The sequence below is a fragment of the Phoca vitulina genome, unplaced genomic scaffold (genome assembly GCF_004348235.1).
Source record: "Phoca vitulina isolate PV1807 unplaced genomic scaffold, GSC_HSeal_1.0 scaffold48, whole genome shotgun sequence".
Classification (NCBI taxonomy): Eukaryota; Metazoa; Chordata; class Mammalia; order Carnivora; family Phocidae; genus Phoca; species Phoca vitulina.
In genome coordinates, this window is record NW_022589751.1 from 4,015,600 (window position 1) to 4,036,412 (window position 20,813).

The 20,813-nt window shown below is 39.7% G+C and overlaps 2 protein-coding genes across 6 annotated transcripts in view; one reads left to right on the forward strand and one right to left on the reverse strand.

Moving 5' to 3' along the window:
• PANK1 (pantothenate kinase 1) overlaps positions 1-5,000 on the reverse strand; it is a 108,246-nt gene extending 103,246 nt beyond the window's left edge. Inside the window, exon 1 of one of the 2 annotated variants that reach the window (XM_032432310.1) lies at positions 4,773-5,000. The gene's annotated coding sequence lies outside the window, so the exon portion shown is untranslated. Of the gene's footprint in view, positions 1-4,166 lie in introns of both variants that reach the window. The other variant, XM_032432309.1, reaches the window with a different exon arrangement.
• Positions 5,001-5,092: 92 nt separating this feature from the next.
• Positions 5,093-20,813, forward strand: part of KIF20B (kinesin family member 20B) — an 81,531-nt gene continuing 65,810 nt past the window's right edge. For all 4 annotated transcript variants that reach the window (XM_032432483.1, XM_032432484.1, XM_032432485.1 and 1 more), the window contains exons 1-2: positions 5,093-5,177; positions 8,627-8,774. In XM_032432483.1, the coding sequence (XP_032288374.1) occupies positions 8,628-8,774 (147 nt within the window). In that variant the 5' untranslated portion in view covers positions 5,093-5,177; position 8,627. The remainder of the gene's footprint in view (positions 5,178-8,626; positions 8,775-20,813) is intronic.

The following is a 20,813-nucleotide window of genomic DNA, read 5'->3' on the forward strand; positions in this document are numbered from 1 at the left end:
CTTTTGAAGGTAAGTGGCTGAATAGTGAAGCAAGTATCGTCCCAAAACAATCTTCTACATAGTCACAAATTATCACACGCCAAAAATTTTAATATTGATTCAGTATCATCTAATATATAGTCCATATTTAAATTTCTCCAACTGTCCACAAAATGTTTTTCTGTAGTTACTTCTTAAAAAAAAAACAACGATGAACCAAACAAGATTTATGAATTTCATTTGTAATGTTTGTCTCCTGACTAATGCAATCCTCCACCTTGTTTTTTTCTTTTTCCCTGACACTTTTTGAAGAACCTAGGCCTGTTGTCTTGTAAAATGTTCTATATTCTTTTTGTTTTGTTTTGTTTCCTCATAATTAGATTTAGGTTAAACATTTCTGGCACAGATACCATCAAGTGATAAATTGCTCCATTGTTGGTGATACTAAGTTTCCTCATTTGGTTAAGGTATGTCTAATAAATAAATCTCTATGTTGATATTTATGAATTAGTCTCTAGGACACTCTTTGAGATAGTGTTAATGTCCTGTTCCCCAACAACCTTTCAGCCAATGATTTTAGCGTCTTTCATCCACTGTTTCGGCATGTATTGATAAGGTTTACCCATATTAATTTATTAAAAGATTTTATATATTTGTCAGAGGGAGAGAGAGAAAGAGAGAGCACAAGCAGGGAGAGCAGCAGGCAGAGGGAGAAGCAAGCAGGGAGCCCGATGCAGGGCTTGATCCCAGGACCCTGGGATCATGACCTGAGCCGAAGCAGATGGTTAACGACTGAGCCACCCAGGCGCCCCAAAATGGGGATTCTCTATTTATTGTTTTATTTGTATTCATTAACTAGCATTCTTATGTATAGAAGAACTTTTTGTTTTTATTTCATCTCTCCCTCTTTCTTTCATGGAGAGAACTTAAAAAAAATTAAATCTGTTTTGGTCTCTCACCATCATTATTATTCTTTTCAATGCTCAAATTGTTCCAAGTGTGGTCAACAGAAGCTCTGTTAATCCAGGTCCAATATCTTTGAAATGACCCTATTAATCTCTAAGGACTTCTTTGCTTTCTGAGAAGAATGTTCCAGGCTCATTTTGCAATTTCCTTGCTCCAGATGTGAATCAGCCTTCTCTCCAAGGAGCACTGATTCCTTTTAGTGATGAATGGTGTTTAGAAACCACGTGGGTGGCTTGTTGCTAGGTGTGCTTATTCTCACTGGGGTGTCAGGGTTTCTATGCCTCTAGGCCCTGTCAATGGACCAACTGAGATAAAAAAAAAATCATAACTTTATTTTACTACCACCAATTCAAATCCAACTCTATGGGATTCTTCCTTGGCCTCTATCATTCCATATTTGTTATCTTTCTTCTCCCATAGTGAGAACTTCGGTTCTAAGCAACATGAATATATTTACTCATTTGCTTTTTCCTATAACGCATGCATAGTAGTTTCAAAATTGCTATACCAATACCCCTTTCAACATCAAACCTACTAGGTGAAGTTACTGATTTCTTTGCACTGTTTTGCTCTTACACTCTATCCCACAACTCTTAACTCCAGTTCATGGAGTATACTGTGCTCAATTAATTGACTCTATGGTTATGCTGGCAATTTGATATTCAAGTATGTTCATTTCTTTCTTTCTATTAAATTTTAGGGCTTGCTTTTATTTCTATGGCTTTAGATTTAATGTTTTGAAAGTGCAAAACTATATTTAAAAAAACATTATTCAGAGAAGCCATACTGCCATCATTAGTCCTTGCAAAACATTTCCATCCCCATAGGTAACCATTTTCAGCTAATTTTCTGATTTAGTTTTTGAACTTACCTCTTAAAAAGCAGGTCAAACGTATGTGTATCTGTGTGGTATTTATATATATATATATGTAGACTTCCATTTCTTCTTTCTTACACAAAAGTTAGTGTATTTTGTAAGTTCTTTTGCATCTGTTTTCTTCCCTTAAAAATATAAATATGATTTTCTTCTGAAATCACCGAAGGGCTTTAAGCCAGGGAGTGACTTGATCATTTACATTTTGAGATTAGTTTGGTTACTCTACAAAGAATGTTGGGGAGGAGAGCAGGATCTTTTTTTTTTTTTTTAAAGATTTTATTTATTTATTTGAGAGAGAGAATGAGAGAGCGAGAGAGAGCACATGAAAGGGGGGAGGGTCAGAGGGAGAAGCAGACTCCCCGCTGAGCAGGGAGCCCGATGCGGGACTCGATCCCGGGACTCCAGGATCATGACCTGAGCCGAAGGCAGTCGCTTAACCAACTGAGCCACCCAGGCGCCCAGGAGAGCAGGATCTTAAGCAGGGAGACAAGTTGGGAGGCTATGGTGGTCTGGGCAATGAAAAGGGAAACAGGGGTTTATTTTACTTATAAGACAAAAGCACAATAGATACATTTGTTTATGAACTGAGTGAGGCTGCTGAGGGAAAAGGAGGATCCAAGGATGATTCTTTTATTTGTCTTGAGTAAACTGGGCAGAGACATGGTGGTGTCATTCACTGAGATGGAGATTAGGGAGGAGAGAATTTGGGGTTTGAAGTGAAAAATCAACATCCCATATTGAATATATTAAGTTACTGATATCTTTTATACATCCAAGTAGAGATGTTAAGTGGGTACTCAGATATTTGCATCTGGTTGGTGTTCAGAGGAGAGGTCTGGAGAGGACAAAGAATTTGGAAGTCACCAGTAAGTATAAAGATACTTAAATCCATGGGAGTTGATGAGGTTGCCAAGAGGTAGACTACAGAGGAGAGAAAAAGGTGGGCTCAGGACCAAGCGCTGAGGATGCCCATAATTTAGAGCTTAGGTAGAAGAGATAGAAAAGAGATTAAGACAGGTGGTTAGTAAGGTCAGGAGTAAACAAGGACAAAGTGACTTTTTACTGATCCAGAAGCCAAATGAGTGTGGCAAGGCTCAAGCATTTAACTGTGTGGCTGCTTCTGGGAGCGAGATAAAAATAAGAGAATCCATTGGATTTTTATTTTTTTATTTTTTGCTTCCTCTGTGTCTGGTATTATTTGTCTTATGCCTGGAATGCTTACTCCTCTCTCTCTTTTTAAAACCTGGTTAATTTCCTAATGAGCCCTGGAAATCCAGATCAAACATTATTTGCTCAGATTCCCTGTGACATAGTCTTACAGCTCTTAGAATATTTTCCTTCAAACCATTCAGTACAGTTGTAATTTCTCAATTATTTGTATTTTTTAACTTGATTATCTCTCCCATTAGAATGTAAGCTCCTTGAGGGTTAGTGTCTATTTTGCTTACTCTCCTCCACTGTTTCCCTAAATTGCAGCCTAGTGTTTGACACATAGCAGGTTTTCAATAAGTATTTGTCAAATAATGAATAAACATAGCACCTGGAGGGTTCAAGAGGTGGGAATCAGTAACAGCTAGTAAAAGAAATAAAGGCAGGGGTGCCTGGGTGGCTTAGTTGCATAAGCATCTGCTTCAGCTCTGGTCATGATCTCAGGGTCATGGGTTGGGCTCCCTGCTCATCAGGGAGTCTGCTTCTCTCTCTTCCTCTGCCCTCCCCGCTGCTTGTGCTCTATCTCTCTCTTTCAAATAAATAAATAAATAAATAAATAACATCTTAAAATAAAAGCAATAAAGGCATTATGAGGTATGACAAGAAACACAGATTTAGGGATAGACATGCCTGAAGGAGCAATGGAGACTTTGACACAGAGCCCACTAAAGACTTGAGTTTCAGCCTGTACAGGAAAACATAGTTTTTATTTTATCTTTCCTCCTGTCTTCCCCTTTACATTGACTTTCTCTGTTCATTTTAACTCCTGGCCCTGCATCCTCTCCTCTACTCCAAACTCGCTCACTTCAAATGATGATTTTGTGGGGAAAGAAAGTGAACTGAATGAGGAGACAGTGGGAAGTTAGCCAGAGAAAGGGTAAACTGAAGGACGTATATAGAATGATAAGGTAAGGAAGACCCTAAGCTCATCAAATTAGGTTTTCTAAAACTGTACCTAACCAAGTAAAATAGTAAAAAATAAGACCACATGTAAGAGGGTGGGTCTATGAAATTATCCTGCTGAATTTGATTCCCAGCTCCTCCCTCAATAGCCATATGCTTTTTAGCAAATTACTTAACCATATGAACTCAGTTTCCTCCGAATCTATAAAATGCGGATAATAGTAGTACCTACCTCAAAGGGCTGTTCTCAGGATTAGTAAGACGATCCACTTTATATGCTTAATACCATGACTGGCACAAGGTAAAATTTCAATTAACCTTAGCAGTTATTTTTCTTTAAAATCAAGCACAGCAGGGAGAGTCGGCCTAAGTAATAAATGCTTGTCATGAATATTATAGCACCACACTCGAAAGAAGAGGATCACTTTAAAAGAAGCAGATAAGGCTTGTGCTGGCACTTAACGTTTTGAGCAAAGACCTTGCCGACGCATGGAATTTAGACTGTCACAGCACAGCGCCTGGCAGCGGTAGGTGCTTTATATTTTCAGAATGGCAAAAAAGAAAAAAAAAAAAAAGACGAAGAAGAAAAAAGAAAATGCCTATACATGTCTATTCTGGGAGAAACTTATTTCTTCCATGAGGACCGCTGGGGATGACAGGTGGGGTCAGGCAGCGAAAGAAGTGGCCCTCCGGGTGCGGGCAGCCCTAGTTCTAAGCGACTCTCGGGAGGCGAAGTCGCTCCCTCCTGCAGGGGCACGCCGGGGCAGAGGCTAGCTCGCCATTCCTCTGCCCGTCCCTGGGGGAGTCACGGGGCTAAGTGCGGTGGCAGCGGCCTCACCTCCAGGCCTTCGCTCGTCTCCAGCATAGTATCCGAGATAGGCGTCCGTGCCAACAGAGGTGCTACCGGCCGCAGCCACCAGGCAGCGCCCCAGCCCGCGCTGCACACCTGACTCCGCGCGGACTCCCAACCCTCCCCTCGCCGGCCGCCCACCAGCCCCTCCGCCCAGTGATTGCCGGCGTTCCGAGATCCGCCCCAGATTTGAAAGCTTCTTCCGGGAGCAGGTGGGAAGCCCACCGCTCGAGCCTCTGCGCTCCCGGGCGTCGTTCCGGAAGCTCCGCCCACTCCCAGCGTTCCGTGCGCTGACTTCGCCGCCATTGTTTGAATTTGAAAACGAAAACATCACGGAACTGCGCGCAGGTTGGGCAGGCCAGACGACTTTTGCAGGTGAAGAGGTGCACCCAGGTGAGGGTTCCAGGAAGGAGGTGCGTGACTGCGCACATACGAGGCCTGAGGCTGGGAAACGGCGCTGGTAGTATGAGTACCTTCCCACGGGAAACGCGATGCCCCTGAGGTCACTCTCAGGAACTGGGTTGTAGAGCGATGGGTGCTCCTGGGGACCATGGGCACCGCCTGCGCATCGTAGGGTTGAGCCATACCGCTTGGGTTGGAGCTTAATCTTGTCTCCACCGCACTGAGTGAGGCAACGCAACATATTTAATCTCTCTGGGTCATTTGTTAAAAGCGGTGGTAATAATAGTACTCGCTTTTTCCGGCTCTTGTGAAGATAAAATAATATGTAAAGTTGTTAGAAACAGTGCCAGTATATATTAGGCACCAAGTGTTTGCAGTCATTAATGTTTTTATTATTGCTTTGCTGCTGCTGTTGTTGAGGCGCAGATCTCCATTGTCAAGCCTAGTTTTCTGAATCCCCGAGGTGAGCAGTTTGCTTGGCAGGTGATATGACCTCTTTTTGCAGGGAGCCCTGTCGTGGCTGTCTGTGTGTTTATTTCCAGGCTGCTGCCGGTGCCTGGGGCTTGCAGTCTTGGGCTTTGCCCTACCTAGCGGAAGGGGGTGTGTGTGGCGAACTCAATGACTGCTCTCATCCCCCTGTTTAGAATGTTTCCCCCCAGCTCCTTCCACTTCCTGCTTCAGTGATTCCTGCCTGACACACTCTCTAATATTCTTTGCTGAAGGATTAGTTGACACAGGTTCGTGCCTTAAGCAATCCTTGCTTAAAGTGACCAGATTCAGGTTGCTTTTGTTATTAAAACCAGGTGGCATGTTTACCTAGAAGCAGCGGTAGCAGTGTATGTATTTTATTAGATGTCCAAGACCCAAGACTTCAAGTTGCAAAATCACATAAAGGACTCATCAATTAGATGATAGACTTCTTTTGAGACTGTATTTTGTGGGTGAAATTCAGAAATCTCATTTGGTAGCAGATTTGTTGTCTTTCACCCGTGTTCAACCATGGAATCTCAGTGGAGAGAAGGTAAAAGATGCAGTTTCTCAGTCATGGGAACAGCCTTCTGAAATGAGAAATGAAGTCTTGAAGCCTGCTGTTGCTAAAGATAATATCACTAAAGGACTAGTACTGATATTTATATTTCTTTGGTTTAGAGGATTTTATTATTATTTAAGTAATTAGATAGGGAGTTTTTTTTATCATTTACCCATCTCTGAATTTGTTGTAGGGGATACAGAGTAGTATAAGGAAAAGTTCTTGCCGTCAAGAGATTTATAGTATTGTTAGGGAGAAGTTAACTTCTCACACGTAAGTAGAAGTTAACCAAAAGTACAGGATGTGACGGTACATCTCACCAATTTTATAAATGTTAAGAGGCAGTTAGTTTATTGAAACTGAACATACGAACAAGTACAAATACTATAATCTTACTTTTTAAAAGAGGTATAATTATTTTTAATTCAGTAATTTAATAAAGGATTTATCTTTTCTTTTTTAAAGATTTTATTTATTTATTTGAGAGAGAGTGAGAGAACACAAGCAAGGGGAGTGGCAGAGGGAGAGAGAGAAGCAGGGTTCCTGTTGAGCCGGGAGCCACCTGTGGGGCTCCATCCCAGGACCCTGGATCGTGACCCGAGCCAAAGGCAGATGCTTAACGAACTGAGCCACCCAGGCGCCCCTATCTTTTTTTTAAACCAAAAATTAATTGACGGCAAAGAGTGAAATTTATCTTCCAATTTTGTGGGCATTTCCATAAAATCTGAGTTATGTAATGTCAAGCCAGTGCTTTAATGTTTTTGCAAACTTTTCCCCTATGTTCCAGATTAGTGGTTATTTTTACTCTATCGGATACCCCTTTTCTTAATTTTCACCCATACATTGCATGTTTGAAATATTCTGTCAAACTGTATTTAAGTAATTACCCCATTTTTATTATGTCACTGATTAATACAATAAAGACAAAAGCAACTAAGGTACTAAACTTGTTTAAGTGTATGGTTGGTTGATCCTGTAGTTTGTTGGGCTTTGCTGACAGTAAGTAATTTCCTTTGTCTTTTTGAGATTTAGGAAAAACAAAAAGAACCCTGTTGTATTGAGTTTGTGGATTTCAGGGCTGATCAAGGAGAAATATCTGACCACAGTGTGGCAGCATCACACAAGGAGCTTTATTGGGGTAGCACTTTGACAGGATTGCATGCAACGGAAGTCCCCCACAGCGTGAGACCTTCCAGAAACTAGAGTGAAGGACCACTACCTAGAAGGGGAAAAGGCAAGGGAATTAGGGGATTGGGAGGGGAAGGAGAGGAAGAATTAGAGTTGGGGCTTATGGTCTTAAGTGATTTTGCTCAGCAGCACAGTGGGGAGTCCTGGGGTCAGAGAACTCCAGAAGGCATTAGTGGTTTGGGTCTTTACAGTCCTGAATTTGTTTGTGATTAGCAGAAGTTGGGTATAGTTTCCTGGGATGTGCAAACTAGTTAGGCTCTAAATGACTTAAAAAAAAAAAAAAGGTTATTTGGGCTATATTAAAAGCAAATTGATGTGTAAAAATTTGAATCTGGCACCTGATGGGTTTTTGAATTAACATTTCTGGCCTTCTGTTAAGAAGTAAACAACATAGGGCCAATATACAAGGGCCATCTTTGTCTTTTTTATATATAACATATATGGATGCCCATTACTACCTTCCTGAGCCATGAACCCTAGTTTGGGAGTCACCGTTCTGGGTATTTCATAATATTGTCAAAGAACAGTAGGGAGCTCTCTTTCTCCCTGGTATTATGCACCTCGCAGATTGTCAATAACTGTTAGAATGTTAAAATTTTTTTAGTTAAGGTTTAATTTAGTTGTAACATTTTGATGCATTATTCCATATTCACCTTAATTTTTAAGACTTACAACGTGTCAGGTTCTGTTTTGAATGTGTTAACATACAGTACTTTACTTTTCGCTTGCATTATTTGGAAGAATTCAGTGGAAAGAGTTAAATTGTCCAGATAACTGAGTTTTACTCCTAAATGCTAAACATTACAGAGTTTGTAGGTAACATTCTCAGAAGATATTAAATAACTAAAATAACAGAAGATTATAATTTACTCTTATTTGATTTCTGAGAGGATTTCAGGCAGAGATTGAATATTTTATACTGTCTTACATAATGGGCTACCTTTACTCATGAATCTCTTTGGATGAATCTACCTATAGGTTGGGTCATATGAATAGTAGTGGTAGGCTGTGTTCAATATTATTTGATTCAGAATCTGTAAATAATTTGATCATTGTCTTTTCCATGGGTCATCATGTTATAGATGAGGCAGTCTAATGTTTTCCTTCTCTAGAAATCTAGTTATATGGGGGTTAGTAGTGGACAGGACTCAGTATTCTTAAACTGTGGATGGCTTCTATGCTAATTTATTAAAATTATCTAAAGTTACTATTATTCTTGCAGAATGGAATCTGATTTAAATCAAGATGGAGTGCCTAGACCATCTTATGTTTTTAGTGCTGACCCAATTGCAAGGCCTTCAGAAATAAATTTTGATGGCGTTAAGCTTAATCTCTCTCGTGAATTTTCCTTAGTTGCTTCAAGCACTGAGGTAAGTACAAGAAAAGTATTATGTTGATTATCATGATTTTGAGTGGAAGTGTGTGTGGCACGCACACACTTGCCGACAGGTATGACCAGAGCTTTCTAGACTTGGTGGGTTTGAGGCAACCTTCTATCTCAGTAATTTTTTCATGGCACCCTAAATACGTAACAGTTCTTCTAAGTAGTAGGTCCACACTACTTAATATATAACTATCTATACCTTAAGCAAGAGCCATTTGAAAAAAATTAATGTAAATAAAACTTTCTTTAAGAATTACCACCCATGAGAGACTATGGACTTTGAGAAACAAACAGGGTTTTAGAGGGGAGAGGGGAGGGGGGATTGGTTAGCCCGGTGATGGGTATTAAGGAGGGCACGTACTGCATGGAGCACTGGGTGTTATACAAAAACAATGGATCGTGGATTACCACATCAAAAACTAATGATGTATTGTATGGTGACTAACATACCATAATAAAATTAAAAAAAAAAAAAGAATTACCACAATTATTTACTGTAAAGATAATACCTTTTGGACACTTCAAGCTTTGGAATCAGATTAGGTATTGCCAACCTTATTTCCCATTCCTCTTTGTTTTGGGGTAGTACTTTTTTTTTTTTTTTTAATCACAGCAACCACTGAAAAATCCAGCTTCACCAAGATATGACAACAAAAGAAATAGTATGATCTAACATTGAAACTGTGAACTACTTTGAGCTAATAGTTCATGGTGTCCCAACATATGTCAAGTACTGCTGTGATTCCCTCAAAAATGTAAAATATTCCACTATGCCCCTAGGAATTGCAGGCCTTAGTTAAATTAAAATAACTCAATAGTGTTTAAAAAGTAAAAGTCCTTCCTTCTACCACCCTACCTACTACCACTGTTGTGTGTCTTTGTAGACTTTATTCCTTTTTTTTTTTTTTAAGATTTATTTATTTATTATTTAAGAGAGGGAGGGAGAAAGAGGGAGAGAGAGAGCGCTCCAGCAGGGAGAGGGAGTCCACAAGCAAACTCCCCGGCTGAGCGTGCAGCCTGATAGAGGCTTGATTCCAGGACCATGAGATCATGACCTGAGCCGAAATCATAAGAGTCGGCTGCTTCACCAACTGAGCCACCCAGGTGCCCCTAGACTTTATTTCTTACACATTTACTTTTCAATCCATTTATATTCTATTTGTTACATTTTCGATTGTTAATTTTGATGCCTTAGAGAGATGGACTAACCCATTTTATAAAGAATGATGGAGGGGGAAAGGGAACATAAATAAAAATAAACAATACTTATTTAATATCCATCATATGCCAGGGGTTTTTTACTTGAGCTCGTTTAATCATAAATCAAGAAAGAGGGGTGCCTGCGTGTCTCAGTCGGTTGAGCATCTGACTCTTGATTTCAGCTCAGGTCATGATCTCAGGGTCATGGGATCAAGCCTCATGTCGGGGCTCTGCACTCAGTGGGGAGTCCACTTGGGATTCTCTCTCTCCCTCCTGTCCCTCCCCCCGCTTGCACTCTCTATCTCTCTCTAAAATAAATAAATAAATCTTAAAAAAATAAATCAAGAAAGTAAAAAAGGGAGGAAGGGATAAGTGTCTCTTGGTATATACGTGGAACTTTTATGTCTGCCTTCTTTCACTTAACACAAGGGTCTGTAAGCAATGGCCTGTTTTTGTATTGCTCACGAGCTAAGAATGCCTTTGGTGTTGAATCTAAAAAGTCATTGCCAAACCCAAGGTCATCTGGATTTTCTAGTACTTTAGCAGTTTTGTGTTTTACATTTAGGGTTGTATCTATTTTGAATTCATTTTTGTGAAGGGGATAAGAATAATTTTTCTAGATTAATGTTTTTGCATGTGGATGTTCAGTTGTTGCAGCACCATTTGTTGAAAAGACTTGTCTTTGCTCCATTGTATTGCCTTTGTCAAAGTTGAGTAGACTATATTCATGTGCATCTATTTCTGAGCCCTATATTCTGTTCCATTGATGGATTCTGTTCTTTTTCCAATTCCACACTGTCTTGATTACTGTAATGTTATAGTATGTCTTGAAGTTGTATAGTGTCAGTCCTCCAACTCTGTTCTTCTCCTTCAGTTTTATCTTGGCTTTTCTGGGCAGTCTTTATTTTTAGCCATCCTAATAGGTGTATTGGTATCACATTGGTATTTGCATTTAACTTAACTAAAGATGTTGAATATGTTTTCATGTGATTATTTGTCATTATTGTATTTTTGGTGAAGTGTCAATTTAAATCTTTGCCCATTTAAAAAAATTGGGTTGTTTATATATTATTATTTAATTTTAAGTGTTCTTTATACTTTTCAGATGTATCTGTTTGTCAGATACATACTTTGTAAATATTCTTTCCCAGTCTATGGCTTGCCTGTTATCCCTTAATAGTGTTTTTTGAAGAACAGAAGTTTTTAATTTTATCAATTTTTTCTATTATGGATTGTCCCTTTGGTGTCATATTTAAGAAATCTTTGCCTAACTCAAGTCCACAAAGATTTTCTTCTATGTGTTCTTTTAGAAGTTTTATAGTTTTATTTTTACATTTAAGATACCCATTTTGAATTAATTTTTATATACAATATGAGGTGTGTATCCAAATTCTTATTTTTTTTACATATAGGTATCCAATTGTTCTAGCCTGATTTGTTGAAAAAGCTGTACTTTCTGTACTGCATTTCCTTTCCACCTTTATCATAAATCAGATATGCTATGGGGGGGGTTATTTCTGAATATTCTATTTCATTGATTTGTCTTTCTTTCTGCCAGTACCCCACTATTTTGATCACTGTAGTGTTGAAATCAGGTAATGTTATGTTAGCCCACCAAATTTCTTTTTTATAGTTGTTTTGACTATTCTAGGTACTTCGCATTTCTATGTGAATTTTATTTTTTTTTTTAAGTAGGCTCCATGCCCAGCGTGGAGCCCAGTGTGGGGCTTGAACTCAGGACCCTGAGATCAAAACCTGAGCTGAGATCAAGAGTTGGACGCTTAACCAACTGAGCCATCCAGGTGCCCCTCTCTGTGAATTTTTATTAAAAAAATTTTTTTTGAACCTTTAAAAAATACATACTTTATATGTGATAAATAGGTTTGCAAGATATACCGAAGCAAGTTTTATATTTGTTCAGTTTTCCTGAAATTAAAACACACTTCCTTCTCTTCCCTTTCATTGAAAATCTCTCAACAGAATTATTTTGGCAATTTAGAAGCTGGTATGGACAAAACAGGCTAGTGAGAAATATACTTCTATGGTTGTCTGGTGTCCATAAATGGACTGGACATTCTGCATTTTAGGAAAAAGAAAACAACATGCTGGGCTTAAAAATGTAGGTTTTATCTTTAAAGTTTTTCCTGTATGTATTGTGGGTTGCGTGGATCTCAATATTTTTTCCATGTTTTGTTTATTTATTTAACTTTTATTTTTATTTTCTTTTTTTAAAGATTTTATTTATTTACTTATTTTGATTTTTTAAAAATTTAAATTCAAAAAAAATTTTAATTCAATTAACATATAGTGTATTAGTTTCAGAGGTACAGGTCATCACTGAACTCTGTGTGAATTTTTATTTTTATTTTTATTTTTTATTTTATTTTTTTTTTTTTTAAAGATTTTATTTATTTATTTGAGAGAGAGAATGAGATACAGAGAGCATGAGAGGGGGGAGGGTCAGAGGGAGAAGCAGACTCCCTGCTGAGCAGGGAGCCCGATGTGGGACTCGATCCCGGGACTCCAGGATCATGACCTGAGCCGAAGGCAGTCGCTTAACCAACTGAGCCACCCAGGCGCCCCTCTGTGTGAATTTTTAAATGAGCTTGTCAACTGCCACAACAAAAGCCTCTTGGGATTTTGATTGCAGTTGCATTGAATCTGTAGATCAGTTTTGGAAGAATTGACATCTTAACAATATTGAGTTTACTGAACGATGAGCAAGGTGTATCTCAATTTCCTTTGGTGTTCTTTAATTTCTTGGAACATTGTTTTGTAGTTTCCAGGGCATAGGCCTTTCACATCTTTTGTCAGATTTATCCCTTAACTAGTTCATGAATTTTGATGCTATTCCAAATGGTATTGCTTTTTTTTTTTTTTTAAAGATTTTATTTATTTATCTGAGAGAGAGAATGGGAGAGAGAGAGCATGAGAGGGGAAGGGTCAGAGGGAGAAGCAGACCCCCCGCTGAGCAGGGAGCCCGATGTGGGACTCGATCCCGGGACTCCAGAATCATGACCTGAGCTGAAGGCAGTTGCTTAACCAACTGAGCCACCCAGGCGCCCCCAAATGGTATTGCTTTTTAAAATCAGTTTCTGACTTTCTTCCCAGTATATAAAAGAATAATTGATTTTTACATATTGATCTTGTATCCTGTTACATTGCTAAACTCATTTAGTAGTTCTAGTAACGTTTTTGTAGATTCTGTTTGATTTTTGTATGTAGATGTTAATGTTGTCTATGAATGAAGACAATTTTATTTCTTCCCACACTGGATGCCCTTCCTTCCTTCCTTCCTTCCTTCCTTCCTTCCTTCCTCCCTCCCTTCCTCCCTTCCTTCCTCCCTCCCTCCCGCCTGATTCTCTTCCGCCTGATTACACTTACTAGAACCTCTTGTACAGAGTTGGATAAAAATGGTGAGAGCAGAAATCCTTGTATTGTTACTTATCTTACTTTAAAAAAATTTTTTTATTGTTACGTTAATCACCATACATTACATCATTAGTTTTTGATGTAGTGTTTCATGATTCATTGTTTGTACATAACACCCAGTGCTCCATGCAGAATGTGCCCTCTTTAATACCCATCACCAGTCTAACCCATCCTCCCCCTCTTCCCCTCTAGAACCCTCAGTTTGTTTTTCAGAGTCCATTGTCTCTCATGGTTCGTGTCCCCCTCCGATTTCCCCCCCTTCATTCTTCCCCTCCTGCTATCTTCTTTTTTTTTTTCTTAACATATATTGCATTATTTGTTTCAGAGGTACAGATCTGTGATTCAACAGTCTTACACAATTCACAGCGCTCACCATAGCACATACCCTCCCCAGTGACTATCACCCAGCCACCCCATCCCTCCCACCCCACCCCCCACTCCAGCAACCCTCAGTTTGTTTCCTGAGATTAAGAATTCCTCATATCAGTGAGGTCATATGATACATGTCTTTCTCTGATTGACTTATTTCGCTCAGCATAACACCCTCCAGTTCCATCCACGTCGTTGCAAATGGCAAGATCTCATTCCTTTTGATGGCTGCATAATATTCCATCGTATATATATACCACATCTTCTTCATCCATTCATCTGTCGATGGACATCTTGGCTCTTTCCACAGTTTGGCTATTGTGGACATTGCTACTATAAACATTGGGGTGCACGTACCGCTTCAGATCCCTACATTTGTATCTTTGGGGTAAATACCCAGTAGTGCAATTGCTGGATCGTATGGTAGCTCTATTTTCAAACATACTATTTCCCAAAGTGGTTGCACCAGCTTGCATTCCCACCAACAGTGTAGGAGGTTTCCCCTTTCTCCACATCCCCGCCAACATCTGTCATTTCCTGACTTGTTAATTTTAGCCATTCTGACTGGTGTGAGGTGGTATCTCATTGAGGTTTTGATTTGGATTTCCCTGATGACAAGTGATGTTGAGCACTTTTTCATGTGTCTGTTGGCCATTTGGATGTCTTCTTTGGAAAAATGTCTGTTCATGTCTTCTGCCCATTTCTTGATTGGATTATTTGTTCTTTGGGTGTTGATTTTGATAAGTTCTTTATAGATTTTGGATACTAGCCCTTTATCTGATACATCATTTGCAAATATCTTCTCCCATTCTGTCGGTTGTCTTTTGGTTTTGTTGACTGTTTCTTTTGCTGTGCAAAAGCTTTTTATCTTGATGAAGTCCCAATAGTTCATTTTTGCCCTTGCTTCCCTTGCCTTTGGTGATGTTTCTAGGAAGAAGTTGCTGCGGCTGAGGTCGAAGAGGTTGCTGCCTGTGTTCTCCTTTAGGATTTTGATGGACTCCTGTCTCACAATGAGGTCTTTCAACCATTTGGAGTCTATTTGTGTGTGTGGTGTAAGGAAATGGTCCAGTTTCATTCTTCTGCATGTGGCTGTCCAATTTTCCCAACACCATTTGTTGAAGAGACTGTCTTTTTTCCATTGGACATTCTTTCCTGCTTTGTCAAAGATTAGTTGACCATAGAGTTGAGGGTCCATTTCTGGGCTCTCTATTCTGTTCCATTGACCTATGTGTCTGTTTTTGTGCCAGTACCATACTGTCTTGATGATGACAGCTTTGTAATAGAGCTGGAAGTCCGGAATTGTGATGCCGCCAGCTTTGCTTTTCTTTTTCAACATTCCTCTGGCTATTCGGCGTCTTTTCTGGTTCCATACAAATTTTAGGATTATTTGTTCCATTTCTTTGAAAAAAGTGGATGGTATTTTGATGGGGATTGCATTGAATGTGTAGATTGCTCTAGGTAGCATTGACATCTTCACAATATTTGTTCTTCCAATCCATGAGCATGGAACGTTTTCCCATTTCTTTGTGTCTTCCTCAATTTCTTTCATGAGTATTTTATAGTTTTCTGAGTACAGATTCTTTGCCTCTTTGATTAGATTTATTCCTAGGTATCTTATGGTTTTGGGTGCGATTGTAAATGGGATTGACTCCTTAATTTCCCTTTCTTCTGTCTTGTTGTTGGTGTATAGGAATGCCACTGATTTCTGTGCATTGATTTTATATCCTGCCACTTTACTGAATTCCTGTATGAGTTCTAGCAGTTTTGGGGTGGAGTCTTTGGGATTTTCCACATAAAGTATCATATCATCTGCAAAGAGTGAGAGTTTGACTTTTTCTTTGCCGATTTGGATGCCTTTTATTTCTTTTTGTTGTCTGATTGCTGTGGCTAGGATTTCTAATACTATGTTGAATAGCAGTGGTGATAGTGGACATCCCTGCTGCGTTCCTGACTTTAGGGGGAAAGCTCTCAGTTTTTCCCCATTGAGAATGATATTCGCTGTAGGTTTTTCATAGATGGCTTTTATGATATTGAGGTATGTACCCTCTATCCCTATACTCTGAAGAGTTTTGATCAAGAAAGGATGCTGTACTTTGTCAGATGCTTTTTCTGCATCTATTGAGAGGATCATATGATTCTTGTCCTTTCTTTTGTTAATGTATTGTATCACTTTGATTGATTTGTGGATGTTGAACCAACCTTGCAGCCCAGGGAGAAATCCCACTTGGTCGTGGTGAATAATCCTTTTAATGTACTGTTGGATCCTATTGGCTAGTATTTTGGTGAGAATTTTTGCATCCATGTTCATCAAGGATATTGGTCTGTAATTCTCCTTTTTGATGGGGTCTTTGTCTGGTTTTGGGATCAAGGTAATGGTGGCCTCATAAAACGAGTTTGAAGTTTTCCTTCCATTTCTAATTTTTGGAACAGTTTCAGAAGAATAGGTATTAATTCTTCTTGAAATGTTTGGTAGAATTCCCCTGGGAAGCCATCTGGCCCTGGGCTTTTGTTTGTTGGGAGATTTTTGATGACTGCTTCAATTTCCTTAGTGGTTATAGGTCTGTTCAGGTTTTCTATTTCTTCCTAGTTCAGTTTTGGTAGTTGATACATCTCTAGGAATGCATCCATTTCTTCCAGGTTATCTAATTTGCTGGCATAGAGTTGTTCATAGTATGTTCTTAAAATTGTTTGTATTTCTTTGGTGTTGGTTATGATCTCTCCTCTTTCATTTATGATTTTGTTGATTTGGGTCATTTCTCTTTTCTTTTTGATAAGTCTGGCCAGGGGTTTATCAATCTTGTTAATTCTTTCGAAGAACCAGCTCCTAGTTTTGTTGATCTGTTCTCCTGTTCTTTTGGTTTCTATTTCATTGATTTCTGCTCTGATCTTTATTATTTCTCTTCTCCTGCTGGGTTTAGGCTTTATTTGCTGTTCTTTCTCCAGCTCCTTTAGGTGTAGGGGTACGTTGTGTATTTGAGACCTTTCTTGTTTCTTGAGAAAGGCTTGTATTGCTATATACTTTCCTCTTAGGACTGCCTTTGCTGCATCCCAAAGATTTTGAACAGTTGTGTTTTCATTTTCATTGGTTTCCATGAATTTTTTTAATTCTTAATTTCCTGGTTGACCCATTTATTCTTTAGTAGGATGCTCGTTAGCCTCCATGTATTTGAGTTCTTTCCGACTTTCCTCTTGTGATTGAGTTCTAGTTTCAAAGCTTTGTGGTCTGAAACAGGCAGGGAATGATCCCAATCTTTTGGTACCGGTTGAGACCTGATTTATGACCTAGGATGTGATCTATTCTGGAGAATGTTCCATGGGCACTAGAGAAGAATGTGTATTCCGTTGCTTTGGGATGGAATGTTCTGAATATGTCTGTGAAGTCCATTTGGTCCAGTGTGTCATTTAAAGTCTTTATTTCCTTGTTGATCTTTTGCTTAGATGAACTGTCCATTTCAGTGAGGGGGGTGTTAAAGTCCCCCACTATTATTGTATTGTTGTCAATGTGTTTCTTTGCTTTTGTTATTAATTGGCTTATATAATTGGCTGCTCCCATGTTAGGGCCATAGTTATTTACAATTGTTAGATCTTCTTGTTGGATAGACCCTTTAAGTAGGATATAGTGTCCTTCCTCATCTCTTATTACAGACTTTGGTTTAAAATCTAATTTTTCTGATATAAAGATTGCCACCCCAGCTTTCTTTTGGTGTCCATTAGCATGGTAAATGGTTTTCCACCCCCTCACTTTCAATCTGGGGGTGTCTTTGGGTCTAAAATGAGTCTCTTGCAGACAGCATATAGATGGGTCTTGTTTTTTAATCCAGTCTGATAGCCTGTGTCTTTTGATTGGGGCATTTAGCCCATTTACATCCAGGGTAACTATTGAAAGATAGGAATTTAGTGCCATTGTATTGCCTGTAAGGTGACTGTTACTGTATATTGTCTGTGTTCCTTTCTGGTCTATGTTGCTTTTAGGCTCTCTCTTTGCTTAGAGGACCCCTTTCAATATTTCTTGTAGGGCTGGTTTCGTGTTTGCAAATTCCTTTAGTTTTTGTTTGTCCTGGAAGCTTTTTATCTCTCCTTCAATTTTCAATGACAGCCTAGCTGGATATAGTATTCTTGGCTGCATATTTTTCTCGTTTAGTGCTCTGAATATATCATGCCAGTTCTTTCTGGCCTGCCAGGTCTCTGTGGATAGGTCTGTTGCCAGTCTAATGTTTCTCCCCTTGTAGGTTACAGATCTCTTCTCCCGAGCTGCTTTCAGGATTTTCTCTTTGTCTCTGAGCCTTGTAAGTTTTACTATTAGATATCGGGGTGTTGACCTATTTTTATTGATTTTGAGAGGGGTGCTCTGTGCCTTCTGGATTTTGATGCCTATTTCCTTCCCCAAATTAGGGAAGTTCTCTGCTATAATTTGCTCCAATATACCTTCTGCCCCTCTCTCTCTTTCTTCTTCTTCTGGGATCCCAATTATTCTAATGTTGTTTCGTGTTATGGTATTGCTTATCTCTCGAATTCTGCCCTCGGGATCCAGTAGTTGTTTATCTCTCTTTTTCTCAGCTTCTTTATTTTCCATCATTTGGTCTTCTATATCACTGATTCTCTCTTCTGCCTCATTTATCTTAGCAGTTAGTGCCCCATTTTTGATTGCACCTCATTAATAGCCTTTTTGATCTCGACTTGGTTAGATTTTAGTTCTTTTATTTCTCCAGAAAAGGTTTCTCTAATAACTTCCATGCTTTTTTCAAGCCCAGCTAGTATCTTTAAAGTCATGAGTCTGAACTCTAGATCCGACATCATACTAATGTCCGTATTGAGTATGTCCCTGGCAGTCGGTACTACCTCTTGTTCTTTTTGTTGAGGTGATTTTTTCTGTCTTGTCATTTTGTCCAGAGGAGAATAGATGAATGAGAGAACAAAATGCTAACAGGGTAACAACGTCCCCAGAAAATATACTCTAAACAAATCAGAAAAGACCTGAAGCCAGGGGAAAAGAAAGGGAAAGAACAAAAAAAGAAAAAGAAAAAAAAAAAAAAGAAAAAGATAAAAACAAACAAAAACAGAACAAAACAAAAAAAACAGAATATGATCAAATATGATCAGGCTGGTGCATAGATCAGTGCCACACACTAGATTTTGGGTGTATTTTGGTCTGTTAGAAGAAAGTGCCTCCCAAAATTTTAAAGAAAGAAAAACTTATATATGTACAAAAATAAGGGTTGATATGATGAAGGGATGGAATATGACTGTAAAGATGAAAATTACAAAAAATTTTATAAAAGGAATTGATAAGAAGTTGTTTGAAAAAAGAAAGAAGAGGATTTAAAAAAAAAAGAGAATGTGATCAGGCGGGAGAGTAGAACAAAGCCATATACTAGAGATTTAGGGTATATTTTGATCTGTTAGAAGAAACTGTATCTCAAAATTTTAAAGAGAGAACAACTTATATATATATGCCAAAAATAAGGGTAACTACTATGAAGGGATAGAATATGACTCTAAAAGTGAAAAATAAAAATGTTTTTTAAAAAAGGGATTGATAAGATGTTGGTTGAAAAAGGGAAAAAGAAAAATTCAAAAAAAAAAAAGACAGTTAAAAAAAAAAATTAACTTTGAAAGACTAAAGAATCATGGTAAAACCATGAATTCTATGTGCATTATTCCCCTAGCGCTGGAGTTCTGCAGTTCTCATTGATCCGTAAACTTGGTCTTGGCTGGCTGTTCTTGCTGATCTTCTGGGGGAGGGGTCTGTTGCCGTGGTTCCCAAATGTCTTTGCCGGAGGCGGAATTGCCCTGCCCTTGCCCGGTCCGGGCTAAGTAATCTGCTCGGGTTTGCTCTCGGGAGCTTTTGTTCCCTGCAGGCTTTCCGTCCAGCTTTGGAGGACAAGAGTGAAAATGGCGGCCTCCCAATCTCCGCCCCGGAGGAGCTGAGAACTCAGGGCCCTGCTCCTCAGTGCGCCCCCAGAGAAAAACTGTCAGTCACTCCCGTCTCCCTGGTCTCCGGCCACATTCCTTGCTCACCTGGCCTGTGACTGAGCGTTTCTCTCTCTGGCACCCGACCCCGTGTGGAGTCTCCAAACCCAGCAGATCCCTGCGGTGTGCTCCCGCACCGCCCCCCCCCCCCCCCCCCAGGGGGGGGAAGCGCCCCGGCCCTGCCACTTGGTTGGTCCCTGCTGGAGGAGCAGTGGCCCGACTGTCCCGCGGATCACGGTTTATGGTAACCCCGAGCTGAGAGCCCGCTCCTTGGCTCCGTCTCTGCAGCCGGCTTCCCCGCTCCGATACCTGGGAGCTCTGCTGCACTCAGGCACCCCTGGTCTTTCTGTGACCCCGAGGGTCCTGAGACCACACCGTCCCACGAGGGTTCCACCCCCCACTTAGCCACCGGAGCGATGTCCCTCAGCGGAGCAGACTTCTAAAAGTTCCGATTTTGTCCTCCGCGGCTCTGTCACTTGCCAGAAGCGGCTGACGGAGGCCCCCTCCCCCGCCGTCTATCCTCCCGAATATCGCCTTGGATTCACGTCTCCGCACGTCCTACCTTCCAGAAAGTGGTCTCTTTTCTGTTCAGAGAGTTGTTGCTCTTCTTTTCTTTGATCTTCTGTTGAGTTTGTAGGTGTTCAGAATGGTTTGATCCCCATCCAGCTGAATTCCTGAGACCAGACGAAATCCAGGTCTCCTACTCCTCCGCCATCTTGCTCCGCCCCTCTCTGTATTGTTACTTATCTTGCTACTCATCTTAGATTCAGTCTTTCACCATTAAGTATGATGTTGCTGTAGGTTTTTGTAAATGTCCTTTGTCAGGTGAAGGAAGTTCCTCTCTATTCCACTTTGCTGAGAATTATTATGAATGGATGTTGAATACTTGTGTCAATTTCATGTCATGATTCAAATGCTTTTTTCCCCCTACATCTATTAGAGATAAACATTTCTTTTTTTTTTTAACGATTTTATTTATTTATTAGAGAGAGAGAGAAAGCATGAGCAAGTGTGAGGCAGAGGGAGAGGGACAAGCAGACTGCCCACTGAGGGC